This window comes from Staurois parvus, unplaced genomic scaffold, assembly GCF_062004578.1.
Source record: "Staurois parvus isolate SC_StPar_1 unplaced genomic scaffold, SC_StPar_1.0 ptg001418l, whole genome shotgun sequence".
Lineage (NCBI taxonomy): Eukaryota > Metazoa > Chordata > Amphibia > Anura > Ranidae > Staurois > Staurois parvus.
Window position 1 is genome coordinate 3,314,311 of NW_028319214.1, and position 16,670 is coordinate 3,330,980.

A 16,670-nucleotide genomic window follows, 5' to 3' on the forward strand; every position below is an offset into this window, starting at 1 on the left:
CAACATGCTGGTTGTAGGTTAGGCTTCAGGGTTATGGAGCTTTCAGTATCAGGTATCCAAGAAAGAAAGAATTTTAAGAATGTAAATATTGGCAGTATCATTGTAACTGTTTTGTTGTTTGGTTTATAATAATGTGTTTTAAATTGCTTTTGAGCTGACACATTACAGATTTTCTGTAAATGCACATGGGTCAGGAAGCAGTTTGATAATTATATATATATTATAATAGTTACTCCAGCACTCTATGCTCGTGCAAAACATTTTGTAGTAAAGTTGAATAGCAGGTTTTGTTAACACGTTTGCTTTTATCACCGGAGGGTATAAGGTGCTTGTAGATTTTAGGATGTACCTACTTCTTTGTGTTCCCAGATATGTTAGACCCAACAGATGTTAGGCTCAATTCTCAAGGCTACACACAAGGATAAGGATTCCCCTTTTTTTTTTTTTTTTTTTTTTAAGTGACCTTTATTTTCACCAATTCCATGACTCCAATGAGATTATAAAAATTCATACGGCAACAATAAAGATCCCTATTATTGTTGAAGTTTTGTGAACTAGGCTTACAGTGTCATAACAGTCCATAGTTGTAAAAGTTGGAGAAATCACAAGTTTTGAGGGGTGAGGTTGCAGGTATCAAGCCACACCCCTTCCCTTAACCACTTGCTTACTGGGGAAACTGTAAATACATATTCAAATCTGTATTTTTTTTTTATAGTGTAGCCATGCACTTAAAGCAGTGTGCTCAGGATCCCCCCCTCCCCCCTTCCATTCGCCACAAGAGGTGGGGGTTGTGTGTGTTCCTTTGTCTGCAGGCTTAAGTGATAGCTGTGTTGCCAGTACAGGTGAGCCATTGTTGTGTGTGATCATTGCCACTGCATGCAGATTTAAAGGGACAGCACGTGCACCACCATACAGATTGGCCCCCACCGTTAGGTGGCTGAAGATAACCAGTTATCTATAAAACTGCCTCACTGGGTACCTCTTCTTAAATATACTCTTACATTTGGGTATAAGTATATACAGTATATGTACAGAGTGCATTCTGGGACACTTTATTTGGTCAGTTGAAGAGTTACTGAGAAACTTTCATTTGACATTTATCCTTTTCACTGTTTATGCCACTTTTATCAATGCTGTATATATTGGGTTAACTTTGTTTAGTATTATTATGGTCTAGGTTAACTACCATATCATAGCCTAGTATTCACTTTCGTTATTTTACTGCAATTTAATGTCTTTACCTGTTTTGTTAATGTTAACACATTGTCATTTACTTTTTGGTGTTTTATGCAATCTTTGGGCTTAAAATGATTTTTTAAACATGCGCAAAAAACGGCTCTGGCAGTGGAAGGGTTAAAAGCCTTTACAGTTTTAGTTAACTGTGAATTATGGCCCTAGAATTTATGCTTTCACTTGGAAGTTTGTAAGGATACCCTCATAAGCATTGTGAAATAAAAGTTTTCATACACATGCTCGCCCTATGCTGCACATTGATATGAGGTGTGTTTGCGGGTACTTTAAGCATCTCCCATCTTGTCAATGTAGATATATGGCCGTATGGGAGCAGCGCAGATACAGGTGAATATACCAGTACGTCTTCCCGCATCGGCTGCTCGTGCACCTTGTCAGGAGCAAGTAGTGGCACGACCTGTGACTACTGTGTCCACTGAACACGGTGAATCACAGATCAGGGTACAAGGCTGCTGTGATTTGCCCTGTACCATGTGATTGCTGTCACCAATTACAGCAATCATAGTAATTAGTAAACAGTGGTGGCCCTGTACCATGTGTTGGCTGCGGCCAAATATCGCTATTACAGTAGTTCTCAGTGCAGCTGAACACTGTCAGAAAAGATTGTCTATTCAGTATACCCATTATATCTGTATAAGCAATCATAGTGTAAAACACTGCACTGCTCTGGTGACTGTATGTGTAAAAAAACAAAAAAAATTTCTTTTTTTTTTTTTTTAAATATACTGTCACCAGAACAACTGCAGTGTCACTATGGTGACATTGTATTGCTGTGGCAGTGATCATGTACAATGAATGGCTGCATTGATATCACTGTATGTCAGTGTTGTCAACCATTGCCTCTGATCACTGCCACGTAAGTACAATGTCACCAGACCAGTACTGCCAGCCAGTATCGCTAATCAACGACGCACCAGAGTTGGTATATCTAGTCACCGCCACAGCTGTCACCGTGTCCCTAGTCACCGCCACAGCTGTCACCGTGTCCCTAGTCACCGCCACAGCTGTCACCGTGTCCCTAGTCACCGCCACAGCTGTCACCGTGTCCCTAGTCACCGCAACAGCTGTCACCGTGTCCCTAGTCACCGCCACAGCTGTCACCGTGTCCCTAGTCACCGCCACAGCTGTCACCGTGTCCCTAGTCACCGCCACAGCTGTCACCGTGTCCCTAGTCACCGCCACAGCTGTCACCGTGTCCCTAGTCACCGCCACAGCTGTCACCGTGTCCCTAGTCACCGCCACAGCTGTCACCGTGTCCCTAGTCACCGCCACAGCTGTCACCGTGTCCCTAGTCACCGCCACAGCTGTCACCGTGTCCCTAATCACCGCCACAGCTGTCACCGTGTCCCTAATCACCGCCACACCAGTCGCTGTCACCAAAATGACTTGTTCACATGTGTGATGCACTCTGAAGAGCCGTCTGTTTGAATCGCTTTTCAGAAAGCATTTGACAGGTGGTAAGAAAGCGTTGAATCGCCTTCTCACCACCTGCTTTAAGTGTCCCAAACACTTCAACTGGTCATCTTTGAAAGCAAAAATCAGCCTGTGTTGACAAACCTAAACGCCATTTAAAGCGTTGTTTGTGAGCCCTGCAATGTCCCATTTTCAGGGTAGGTATGTACCACCAGGCCTGCAAGGCATTTCAGGACCGAACTGATAAATGCTTAGACTGATTTTTTTGCTCCCCTAGCACTCATAAATAAATCAGGATGTCATCTACAAAAAGTTTGAAACATTAATGTGGATTTTTTTCAAGACTTTGCTCTGTCGTAGTGTTTGTTTAGTTGCTGTCTGCCCTAAAGTGATCATTTCAAGCATCACAAAACCAGACATGTTTCCTGTGATTGTAAGCTGTCATGCCACAACCACACAGCTGAGAGGTTTGCATACTTTACCAGCACAGGCGTGTACAGAGATACTGTTCGTAACTTCATCTTCCCACACTTGTGGCAATATTTGTGAAGCAACTTGAAATGTCACATAGGAAGTTAAATGCACTCGTACCATTCTTGAATGTCTTGTCTAATGTGTATCTAAGGCAGCCTTTTTCAACCGGGGTGCCTTGAGGTTTCTTTAGGGGTGCCTTGGCAAATTTTCTAAAAAGTGCCCAAAACCTGTATACAAGCCAATGGGTGGAACAAGCCTGCCTTTTAGTTACGCAAAGCCACAGGTTGTCATTGTGCGCCATTACGACCTTCTAGCTGCCAACGTCCTGACAACCAATGACATCAGTTGATAAGGAGGAAGTCGGTTGCCTGCACAGCATCCTAGTTTGACCCTCCCTTTCCCTCTCCATCAGTCTTGGGATCACATTAGCTCAGTGATGGAGAAAAACTGAGGGAGAAGAGAAACATTGGCATACTAGTCAGTACCAGTGTGCAAAAGTGTATTTGCTTTGGAAGAATAAATCGACTCTAATGTTGGGTGTCCTATGTGTGTGGATGGTGCTGCATTATATAAAATGATTAGAATAGTTTTTTCACATTTTAGAATGGGGTGCCCTTTAAAATTATGGACAGCCTTGAGGCACCCCATTTTAAGAATGGGATGCCTCAAGACTGTCCATAATTTTAAAGGGTGCCTCGGGACTGTCCATAGTTTTAAAGGGTTCCTTGACTGAAAAAAGGTTGAGAAACACTGATCTAAGGTATCAAGAGTAGGGAAGTATGGAAGTGGGAGATTCATCCTCTCTATTTGTGGTGGTAACTGCTGTCATTTTACCATTGTCACGTGTACAGGAATAGCATGGAAATCCTTAGATGGACACATTTGTTACCCCCTTGGATAGATGTCACTGTATTTTCCCTCTTTTTGGAGAGATTAATGTATGTCTCTTCCTCTTGTGCCTGACAGAGAAACTAAAAGGAACATCTCCCCAGTGCATAACGGACAACATGAAAACACCTGCTGGGGTAAAAACCCTTAAGCTGGTCATACACCGATCAAAATATACATTGACCAAGCAGGGCTGATTAGTGTGTCGCTATCCTTAAGGGACATAGTCTGGCTGAAAAAAAGACAAAAGTCCATCTAGTTCAACCATAGAAAAAAATAGTTATCCCATACCTACAGTTGATCCAGAGGAAGGAAAAAAAAAACCCAGCAAAGCATGATCCAATTTGCTCCTGCTGGGAAAAATATTCCTTCCTGATTCCCCGAGATGCAATCGGATATTCCCTGGATCAACTTTACCTATAAATGTTAGTATCCAGTTATATTCTGTGTATCTAAGAAAGAATCCAGGTCATTTTTGAAGCAATCCACTGAGCTGACCAGAACCAACTCTTGAGGGAGTCTATTCCACATTTTCACAGCTCTCACTGTGAAGAAACCTTTCCATGTTTGGAGATTGCATTTCTTTTCCTCTGTGATGACCTCAGGGTAAATAACTCTACACCGAGTTCACTGTATGAACCACTGATGTATTTATACATGTTGATCATATCCCCCCTTAATCTCCTCTTCTCAAGAGAGAATAAATTCAGTTCCTCTAATCTTTCCTCATAGCTGAGCTCCTCCATGCCTCTTATCAGTTTGGTTGTCCTTCTCTGTACTTTCTCCAGTTCCCCAATGTTCTTTTTGTGGTGCCCAAAACTGGACTGCATATTCCAGATGAGGTCTTACTAATGATTTGTACCGGGGTAATATGATATCTCTCTCTCTGGAGTCTATACCTCTTTTAATACAAGAGAGGATTTTGCTCGCTTTAGAAACCGCAGCTTGGCATTGTATGCCATTATTAAGCTTGTGATCTACCAGAACCCCCAGATCCTTCTCCACCATTGATTCCCCCAGTTGTACCCCCCAATATGTATAATGCATGCATATTCTTAGCCCCCAAGTGCATCACCTTACATTTATCAACATTAAACCTAATTTGCCACATAGTTGCCCAATTAAACAGTGCATTGAGGTCGGCTTGTAAATTGAAGACATCCTGTAAGGAGTTTATTCCACTGCACAGCTTGGTGTCATCTGCAAAGACTGAAATGGGACATGTTGGAAATTTTTCCTCGATCAGCATCTTCAGCCACTGATCAGTGTATTTTATGTCAGAATACAATATCCCAATGGGGAAGGGAGAATTCCTTCATCCACCTTTTGTGAACCCTTCTGGCTGAACAAAAAAATCTAACCAACTCAATCTAAAAAAAAAACTTTTGCATTAGGTTTACTTTTGAAACGGTTTGTGCCACAACCATTTTGTCCTTATACTAGTATTGCATACGACTTAAATTTGCAAAAACTGTGGGTTTGACCTACTTCTAGGAGAGGAAGTGTGTTACTGGCAGGATTACCGTTGTTAGATTTGCAGCACCTAGAGGAGTATGTCAGACTTCATAGTTACATTTAGGAAGCCCTTAGCTCCATGGGACAAAGTACTACATGTACTTTGTCCATTGGGGTGCAGACCATTGTAAAAGGCTGTAATGATAGCTCTTCTGCAGTTTTACAGAATTCATGTTTACTTTTATCATTTCTTCCTGTACTTTTTACAGCTGTAAGCTGTGGCCTATTTTGCAGTTTGAGATATGACTCATAATAGGATTCTCAGAACAAATCTACAAATTGTAAATGGCAGTCCCAAGCTCTGCCCACATTGGATAAGCCACCCAAGCAAAGACTTGAAGGGTAGTTGACCACCTACTGTCCCAGGATAGAGGATGTAATAAAGATGATTGGCTCCTCATTCTGTCCCACCCAATCTGCGAGTACTGCTTTGCAGAGGATTACAGGAAGTTAAAACAGTAGTTGCAAATACATTATTAAAAATGATGGAACTACATTAAATTAGCGTTTGTTAAATTGGAACTAAACTATCTGAGCACCAAAAGCAACTTAACCCATTCATAAATGTCTCCATGCTTTGCTTTGTTGAGAAAAATACTATCCTAGCATTTTTAGCCACATCCATCTAGAGTAAGGGCAGATGATTCAAGTAGCATTTATTTACTAGAATTTATCTACCTTTAGCTTAGTTATGCAGGCAGGAGGGTGTTCTTAGCTGTTAAAGCCCATCTTCCTCATTCATCTCCTGCAAATAAAAGGGGAAAAAAGAACTGTCCATGAAAAATCCTGAGATGTATGATGTAATTTGACCTAGGCCAAAAACCAGGAAGCAACTGAAGAAATGTTAAAAAAAAAAAAAAAAAAAAAAAAATTTAAATCAAGTAAATATAGTGTACCTTCCTATCTATTTACTAATGCTAGCACCATAAGGATTACAAGTAGTTTAATGTTGATTTTAAGAGTTTTTAGTTCTTTAACTTGGAGTTTTTAGATTTAAGAAAATGAGATGTGCCTTGAAGCACTTTTCATGAAAATGGATGATGTGCTTTATTGCCAGTCCCATCCGAGGTCTTGTACTGTTGTGAAGAAATTTAGTCTGCAAGCTCCTCCAGTGAAAGCAAGTATGGTTCTATGTGTTTTGTAACATAATACATACGGTATATGATGCAGCGTAATTCTTTGTAGTGTAAATTGTCTCAGGAACCCTAAGATGCATAAAAAAAAATGTCTGCTTAAACTGTTTATTATACCTTTTATATGCACTATGAAAACCTCTGAAACAATGTTAACAAAAAAAAATCGTCCTGCCAAATATTACACCTATGAGGAAGAGGAACAGAAGTGATGCAGGTGATCATACAGTTCTGCATACTCTGTTCCAGCTTTAACTAGGCAGAAATAAAGTCAACAGCTTGTATATTCTTTTTGTTTGTTTGTTTTGTTTTTTAAAGTAAACGTGAAGGATCTCTTGCCCTGGCTGGTGAATTTTCAGGTCACTGGTTATCTACAGACTCTACCAGACCTCTAGAGCTGACTGATCTCTTCCTGGAATATATACAGTTGTGTTCAAAATAATAGCAGGCAGACATCACTAACCGGATCAATCACTGTTTTTGGTAGAAATGATATTTCTACATGGCAAATAATTTACTAGCAGGTGTAGTAGAGTAATAGAAATCCAACAGACCCAACAGTCATGATATGCATGCTGCTGATTCTGTGTAATTGAATCACTAAATGAAAGGGGCATGTTCAAAATAATAGCAGTGTGGAGTTCTATTAGTGAGGTCATTCATTCTTTGAAAAACAGGTGGCAATTATTGCCCTTATTTAAGGAAGGAAGGCAGCAAATGCTGTACATGCTGGTTACAGTGCATTTCTCTCTGAAATTGAGGAAAATGGGTCGTTCCAGACATTGTTCAGAAGAACAGCGTATCTTGATTAAAAGGTTGATTGGAGAGGGGAAAACATATAAAGAAGTGCAGAAAATGATAGGCTGCTCAGCTAAAATGATCGCAAATGCTTTAAAATGGCAACCAAACCTGAAAGACGTGGAAGAAAGCGAAAAACTACCATTCCTATGGATAGAAGAATAGCCAAAATGACAAGGATTTAGCCAACAATCAGCTCCAGGAAGATCAAAGAAGGTGTAAAGTTACCTGTGAGTACTGTTACAATTAGAAGACGCCTATGTGAAGCCAAGCTATCTGCAAGAAGCCCCCGCAAAGTCCCACTGTTGAAAAAAAGACGTGCTGAAGAGGTTACAATTTGCCAAAGAGCACATTGACTGGCCTAAAGAGAAATGGTGCAACATTTTGTGGACTGATGAAAGTAAGATTGTTCTTTTTGGGTCTAGTGGCCGGAGACAGTTTGTCAGACGACCCCCAAACACTGAATTCAAGCCACAGTACACTGTGAAGACAGTGAAGCATGGTGGTGCAAGCATCATGATATGGGGATGTTTCTCATACTATGGTGTTGGGCCTATTTATCGCATACCAGGAATCATGGATCAGTTTGAATACATCAGAATACTTGAAGAGGTCATGCTGCCTTATGCTGAAGAGGAAATGCCCTTGAAATGGGTGTTCCAACAAGACAACGACCCCAAACACACCAGTAAACGTGCAACATCTTGGTTCAGGACCAACAAGATTTACATTATGGAGTGGCCAGCCCAATCCACGGATCTTAATCCAATAGAAAACTTGTGGGGTGACATCAAAAATGTAGTTTCTGAGGCAAAACCAAGAAATAGAGAAGAACTGTGGAATGTAGTTCAATCATCCTGGGCTGGAATACCTGTTCACAGGTGCCAGAAGTTGGTTGACTCCATGCAACACAGATGTATAGCAGTTCTCAGAAACAGTGCTTATCAACTAAATATTCATTAAGTGATTCAAAGGAAAGCAAAATCTTCAAACATTTTTCAGCTTGTATAGTGAATGTTTGAGTTTGTAAAGAAGAATACAAACACTGCTATTTTTTTGAACAGTCTAATATTCATTTTTCTTCAATTTTTTTAGAGGAACAACACAAATTTGATATATTTTTCTTCATGTTTTGATTTGGAATAGAATGTGTAGTGTTCCCAATGCATTTGTGTGTATGGAAATAAAAGCTATTAGAAGGAGTTTGAGCTTTATTCACTTTTTTCAACACACTGTTATTATTTTGAACACAACTGTATATGCACACATTAGCAAACTGAACATGCATGTTCATGGCCTCTCTGGGGAAAAAAAAATCTTTTCAGGCAGCTGAATTGTGTTTGTATCCCCTGTTGTCTTCAAAGAGTGTGTTTCTTTTTGTTTCTTTTAATCTCTTAAATTGTTTCAATGTACAGTTGGATCCATGTATATTTGGACACGGGCACAATTTTAGTTTTTTTTAGGTATTTACCAAAACATATTCAAGGTATAGTTATATAATGGATATGGACTGAAAGTTCACACTCTCAGGTTTAATTTGAGGGTATATAGATCCAAATTGGAGGAAAGGTTTCGGAATTACAGCTCTTAAGAGTAGCCATCCCCCGTTTTTTCGAAGGACTAAAAGTAATAGTACAGTTAAATAAAATCATAAATAAAATGTTCATTTTTAATATTTTGTTGAGAATCCTTTACTGGCAATGACTGCCTGAAGTCTGGAACCCATGGACATTACCAAAGACTGGGTTTCCTCCTTTCTGATGCTTTGCCAGGCTCTAACTGCAGCTGTCTTCAGTTGTTCTTTGTTTGTGGGTCTTTCTGCCTTTAGTTTTTCCTTCAGCAAGTGAAATACATGCTCAATTGGGTTGAGATCAGGTGATTGACTCGGCCATTGCAGAATATTCCACTTATTTTCCTTCAAAAGCTCCTGGGTTGATTTTGCAGTACGTTTTGGATCATTGTCTATCTGTACTGCGAAGCGCCGTCCAATCAACTTTGCTGCATTTGGCTGAATCTGTGATGACAATATATCTGTAAACAATGCAGAATTCATCTGGCTGCTTCTGTCTTCTGTCACATCATCAATAAACACCAATGACCCAGTGCCACTGGAAGTCATGCATGCCCATGCCATCACACTGCCTCCACCATGTTTTCCAGATGACGTTGTGTGCTTTGGATCGTGAGCCGTTTCAAGTCTTCTCCACACTTTTTTATTCCCGTCATTCTGGTACAGATTCATTTTAGTTTCATCCATCCAAAGAATGCTTTTCCAGAACTGGTCTGGCTTTTTTAGATGTTTTTTTGGCAAAGTCTAATCTGGATTTTCTGTTTTTCAGCCTTATGAATGGTTTGCACCTTGTGGTGAACCCTCTGTATTTGCTCTCGTGAAGTCTTCTCTTGATTGTAGACTTTCAATGATACGCCCACCTCTTGGAGAGTATCCTTCACTTGTCTGGATGTTGTGAATGAGTTTTTCTTTACCATAGAGAGGATCCTGCGATCATGGATGTCCATGTAGCTGAGCTCACCAGTGCGTTCGTCTTTCCTCAGAATGTACCAAACTGTTGATTTGGCCACTCCTAATGTTGCTGCTATCTCTCTGATGGATTTGTTTAATTTTTGAAGCCTTACAATGGCCTGTTTCCCTTGCATGGACAGCTCCTTTGAACACATGATGTAGGTTCACAGCAATAGATTCCAAATGCAAATACCACACATCAACTCCAGACCTTTTACCTGCTTAATTGATGAAGAAATAACGAAGGAGTAGCCCATACCTGGCCATGAAACAACTTTTGATTCAATTGTCCAATTACTTTGGTCCCTTGAAAAAGGGGGGATGGCTACTCTTAAGAGCTGTAATTCCTAAACCCTTCCTCCCATGTGGATATACATACCCTCAAATTAAACCTGAGAGTGTGCACTTTCAGCCCATATCTATGATATAACTATAGCTTGAATATATTTTGGTAAATACCTGATAAAACTAAAATTGTGCTTGTGTCCAAATTTATATGTACCTAACTGTATATTATATAATTATATATGCGGCAGCAAAAGTTGCCCATATGCAGCTTCTGTTTTGCAGTGCCACACCTTGGTTTTTCTTAAAGAACAAGCTAAAAGGTCTCCTCACCACCTCCTTGGAATCTGTTGTGATATAGTTTGGAGTGCACATTTGGCGTCCCTTTTCTGCAATAAATGTCCAGCACAAACAGCACTTCTACTGCAATAAATAAAACTTCAGTCATTCTTAAACTGATCTCACTAGTAATCCTCCTGCACACTGGATGTTTTTACAGCTGCTGTTTTTGGCTTTTGGAGGTTTTTTGTTTTTTTTCTACAGCCAGTAAACTCCCCAGCATGTTATCCAATGTGTCCATACACACATAGGCATTTATCAGTATTTTTTGGCAGGGTCTTCTCAGGCTGGAAAAACCCCCCAGAACTGCTGTGTTTGAGTTTTTCAGCTGTTAGGCCTCATGCACAATGGACATTATAAAAATGCTCGTAGTGTTGGTTGTAGAATGGCGCATTAAAAACAAGAGTTTTATTTCATTTTTTAGCAATTTTTAATTTTTTTTTAATTTTTTTTTTTGAGTTAAGCTTTCATTTTTACAGGCAGTATAAAAAAAAAAATCCTGATGCCCAAGACCGCACCTGTAAAAATGCCCAGTGTGCATGAGACCTAAGGACTCTAGCAAAAAGTTAGCTGAGCTGGTTCAGCATTCATTCTTGGTGAATTTCCTTTACCTGGGCAGCCCAGGAGCAGCACACAGCCTGTGATTGGCATGAATGGCTTGTACACTGTACTTGTTTGCTAGTACGATTGCACAACTGTGTACATGAGTCAAGCGGTACTCAATGACAGGGTGTACACAGCATCTGGGCTGCCTGGGTGAAGGGGATACAAGAGTAGTTACACTGATTAGGCTTCGCTGGCCCGTGTGCAAGAGCCCTTAGGCAAAGTTCACACTAGCTTTGTAGGCAGGTGTTTTGCAGGCATTTGAGGGGTGTTTTTAACGCTCTTCAAAAGCCTACGAAAATTATACACATGGCAGCACACAGTGCTGTTCACACTGAAGTGTTAGTGTTGCGGCAAAATTGACACCTCATGTCAGGCACTGTTTGCTGTATTAGTGTCACTGGTTCATGCAAAGTGTCAGTATCAGACTGTCCACCACAATATAGCTGTCCCACTATAAGTCGCTGATTGCTGCTATTACTAGTATAAAAAAAAATTAAATAAAGTTTCAGTGTATATACACCATAGTTTCTAGACGCTATAACTTTTGTGCAAACCAATCATCATACATTTATTGGGTTTTTTTTTTTTTTTTTACCTAAAATATGAAACAAAATCGCAAAATACATTTTTGGCCTAAATTTATGAAGAAATTTTAATTTCTTTTTCAGTTTTTTTTTTTTTTTTTTATTGGATATGATTTATAGCAGAAAGTAAAAACATTGTTTTTTGTTTTTGTTTTTTATTTGTTTTTTTAATTTTGGTCTTTTTTTTTTTTTTTTGTTTATAGAGCAAAAAATAGAAAAACCCAGTGATGATTGGGGAAAAAAATGATATAAAGTTCATTGATGTACAGTGTTGCACGAAAGCATTAAATTAGCTAGCGCCTTATAGCAAAAAGGCCTGGTCATGAAGGGGGTACATCTTTTAGTTTTTTTTTTTTTTTTATACTGAAATTTACAGGAATCCCAAGCAGTAAGCTGTCTGATAAAGTAATTGTATTTTCTAGTAACTCAATTTTATAACTTGACCTCAATACCCAAAAGATTAGATTAGTAAGTAAAATGTGGACAAATGCTAGTTTACAAGGAATTGTTTACATGCTGCACACTCTGGCTTTTCCACTGAGAATTATCTCACTGAGAATAACTGGCAAAAGATCATTGCTTATTCTGTAGGTCATGCTGTGTGTCTAATCGGACCAGCTCCAGACCCCCAAAAAAGTGATACTTCAGTTCTGTAGAACGAAGATACCCCTTTCATAATTATGTCATTATGGCCTGGGATTTCTTTTTTGTAAATTCTTTAAGACAAGAACATTGCATCACAATTTTCACTTTCAACATGTTTCTGGCATAAGCCCAGATAAATAATTCCCTGGATAAATATAGAGTATGTGTCAGTGGTAACAGATGACCTTGTTCAATAAAGCAATGTTAAACCTAAGAAAATGAATCAAGGCCTTGTTTGCACTGGGGACAAGTCTAGTTTTAGTTTTATTCATAATAATGTCTTAAAAATCAGGGGCATATGAAACAAGGACCCAACAATAAGAGGGGTATTTTAGAACATAAGAAAAAAACTGGAAAAAAAAATCTAAAATTAGAGTTCAAGCAGGATAGAAAGAGTCAGAGGCATGGAGGAGCTCAGCTATGAGGAAAGATTAGAGGAACTGAATTTATTCTCTCTTGAGAAGAGGAGATTAAGGGGGGATATGATCAACATGTATAAATACATCAGTGAACTCGGGGTAGATCTATTCACCCTGAGGTCATTACAGAGGACAAGGGGGCACTCTTTACGTCTGGAGAAAAGGAAATTTAATCTCCAAATACGGAAAGGTTTCTTCACAGTAAGAGCTGTGAAAATGTGGAATAGACTCCCTCAATAGTTGCTTCTGGCCAGCTCAGTGGATTGCTTTAAAAAAGGATTTTTTCTTGGATACACAGAATATAACTGGATACTAACATTTATAGGTAAAGTTGATCCAGGGAATATCTGATTTGCCTCTGGGGGGGGGGGGATCAGGGAGGAATTTTTTTCCCCTGAAGGAGCAAATTAGATCATGCTTTGCTGGGTTTTTTTATTTGCATTCTTCTGGATCAACTGTGGGTGTAGGATTATAACTTCTTTTTTTTTTTAATGGTTGAACTGGATGGACTTTTGTCTTTTTTCAGCCAGACTAACTATGTAAGTAAAACAGGATGAAAGGATGAACTGGGGGAGAGGGAAGGAAGGGCAAGAACGGAGTGGGGAGAAAATAGGCTGACAAGTGCTAGAGAGCTAATGGTCCATGAACAGTGAGGGGTTCTCCAATGGTTTAGGCTCCCAAGAGAATTTTTTTTTTTTTTGTATTGCCTGGAATGTACAAAGTATATTCTGCAAAACCATGTATGTCTGAATTTGTGATCTCCATGGTTCAAAGTTGCTGTTCTATCCTTTAGGCTATCCTTTAGGATCGGTTCTATCCTTTCATTTAGGCTAGCTGGAGTCGTGTAGAAATCGCTTCTTGTTTCCATTGTATGAGGATGCAGGCCTTAGTGGCATACAGTTGTGGCCAAAATTATTCAACCCCCAATGCTGTAAAGGGGTTTAGGGACTATAGTGTACATTTGGAATTGTATTCAGAATCAAATCCTACAAGGACGTTGTAACTACCCAAATGCAACTAAAATGACATCAATTGTTTATGTAATACAGTAGTAAATGGTTCTTATGTGGTTTCTTCATTGCCACAATTATTCAACCCCTTAAAGACTACCACTCTGAAGAACAGAGGTTCATACAGGTGCTTTCCATCAGGTATTGAAAACACCTGTGGATGTCACCGAGCAGCAATCAAGCATAATAAGCACCAATTAGGCAGCTTTAAAATGACTGTGATACTCAGCTCCTTCTAGACATTTACTGGTGTGGTTACAAACATGGTGAAGGCAAGAGAATGGTCCAGGAAGACAAGAGAAGAGGTGATTTCTCTTCACAGGAAGGGCAATGGCTATAAGAAGATTGCAAAGATGTTAAACATACCAAGAGACACCTTAGGAAGCATCATTCGCAAATTCAAGGCAAAGGGCACTGTTGAAACGCTACCTGGTCGTGGCAGAAAGAAGATGCTGACTTCGACTGCTGTGCGCTACCTGAAGCGTAGAGTGGAGAGAAGTCCCCGTGTGACTGCTGAGGAACTGAGAAAAGATTTGTCAGATGTGGGTACAGAAGTTTCAGCCCAGACAATAAGACGCACACTGCGTAATGAAGGCCTCCGTGCCAGAACTCCCAGGCGTACCCCCTTGCTGTCTCCAAAGAATAAGAAGAGTCGACTGCAGTATGCCAAAAGCCATGTGGACAAACCACAAAAGTTGTGGGATAGTGTTCTGTGGACTGATGAAACAAAATTAGAACTGTTTGGGCCCATGGATCAACGCTATGTTTGGAGGAGGAAGAACAAGGCCTATGATGAAAAGAACACCTTGCCTACTGTGAAGCATGGTGGAGGGTCAATCATGCTTTGGGGCTGTTTTGCTTCTGCAGGTACAGGGAAGCTTCAGCGTGTGCAAGGTACCATGAATTCTCTTCAGTACCAGGAGATATTGGATGGAAACGTGATGCAGTCCGTCACACACCTGAGGCTTGGGAGACGTTGGACCTTTCAACAGGACAATGATCCCAAGCATACCTCCAAGTCCACTAGAGCATGGTTGCAGAGGAAAGGCTGGAACATTTTGGAGTGGCCATCGCAGTCACCAGACTTAAATCCGATTGAGAACCTCTGGTGGGACTTAAAGAAAGCAGTTGCAGTGCGCAAGCCTAAGAATGTGACTGAACTGGAGGCCTTTGCCCATGAAGAATGGGCGAAGATACCCGTAGATCGCTGCAAGACACTTGTGTCAAGCTATGCTTCACGTTTAAAAGCTGTTATAACTGTAAAAGGATGCTGTACTAAGTACTAAGATTGAATGTCACTTGGGGGTTGAATAAAACTGATAATGCTGTGAGCACAGAAAAGACATTTGTGGTTATTTCATTATAACTGTTATGTTATATTTGTCTGACCTACAAGTGCCTCTTTAATGTAAATGTAAGCAAGATGACTGAATGATCAAAAGCAATGTCAAACTGGCCAAAACACTCAATTTCAGTGGGGGTTGAATAATTTTGGCCACAACTGTAGATTAAATGGATTGGTAAGGTGTTTTTTGTTTTGTTTTTTTAATCTTTTTCTGGCGAGGTGCATCAGATGGAAAAGGTATGTGGCTGGGTTATCGTCAAGGTAAGTGTCCGTCACCTTGTATGTTAGGGTTTTGTGTTGACCAATCCATTAAATATTTAATTTTCCTATATGGGAAGCATCAGCCCTCATAGAGTCAGCAGTGTTCATAATTGTCCAAGAGAAGACCTACATGGCCTGAGTAGTTGTACTAATTTAGGAGAAATTCAATAAAATGTATATAAGGCCCCTTTCACATGGGCGGGCTCCGCCAGCGGATCTGTCCACTGATCCCTGCTGAGCAGGTGGATAAGAGGTCTGTGTCCACTCCGCTCATGCAGAGCAGACAGACACAGCCTGCTTTCCTATATGGGGGGGTTGGATGTAAACGGACTGCCTGTCAGTTTACATTGGACTGTTATCTGATCCAATCCGCTAGACTGATGGTGAAGGGATCTCCATTTGTCTGTTTTTTAGCAGATCGGATGCAGGCAGGTGTCTTTTTTTTTTTTTTTTGTTCATCCGCCGCTCCATAGAGGGCAATGGATGGTCCGATCGGGTCTGCCTGAAAAGCCATCAGGTGGACCTGATTGGTCCACCCATGTGAAAGGGGCCTTACTGGTGTCAAAAAGGACTAACTTAATAAACAAAAATAATGTGTTGGTAGTTCTAAAAATGTGTATGTAATTGTATATAAATATTTTGCTTTCTCTTAACAGCAATATGCCCCATCTGTTTTTGAGAAATATTCAACCAGCATCACTATTGGAAACAAGGAAATTTGTCTTCATTTGTATGATACAGCAGGTATGTTCAGTATAATTATATAATTTTTATATAAAATATTACTGTAAATCCTAATCACAATAGGTCTTTTAATACACCCAGGGTTACTAACAACATTGCATACATTTCCTGTTGTCTCTGCCTTTTCTTCCTTCTGCTTTCAGTGTGGTCTTCACAGGCCCAGACCATCAGGCATTCGTTTACATTCAGCCAGATTGTGTCTGCACTGAACAAGGAATGAATGTGCTGTACAAACCAGCTTTCTTAGGCCTCTTTCAGATGGGCACTGGGCATTGAGACCCATACACCGTGTATGGACCATTTGTTTATGCGGCCGGAGCCACCAGGTGCTGCTATGTAAGTCTGTGGGGAAGCAGTTTTCATTTAAGACCTCGTTCACATGGGAGCTGAGGACCATACACTATGAATGGGACCTTTTTTTTTTTTTTTTTTTTTTTTT

The 16,670-nt window shown here is 40.1% G+C and overlaps 1 protein-coding gene across 1 annotated transcript in view; it reads left to right on the forward strand.

Annotated features, from left to right (window-relative positions):
- Nucleotides 1-16,670, forward strand: part of RHOF (ras homolog family member F, filopodia associated) — a 74,622-nt gene that overhangs the window by 16,924 nt on the left and 41,028 nt on the right. Inside the window, exon 2 of the mRNA XM_089662052.1 lies at nt 16,144-16,231. Within this exon, the coding sequence (XP_089518178.1) occupies nt 16,144-16,231 (88 nt within the window). The remainder of the gene's footprint in view (nt 1-16,143; nt 16,232-16,670) is intronic.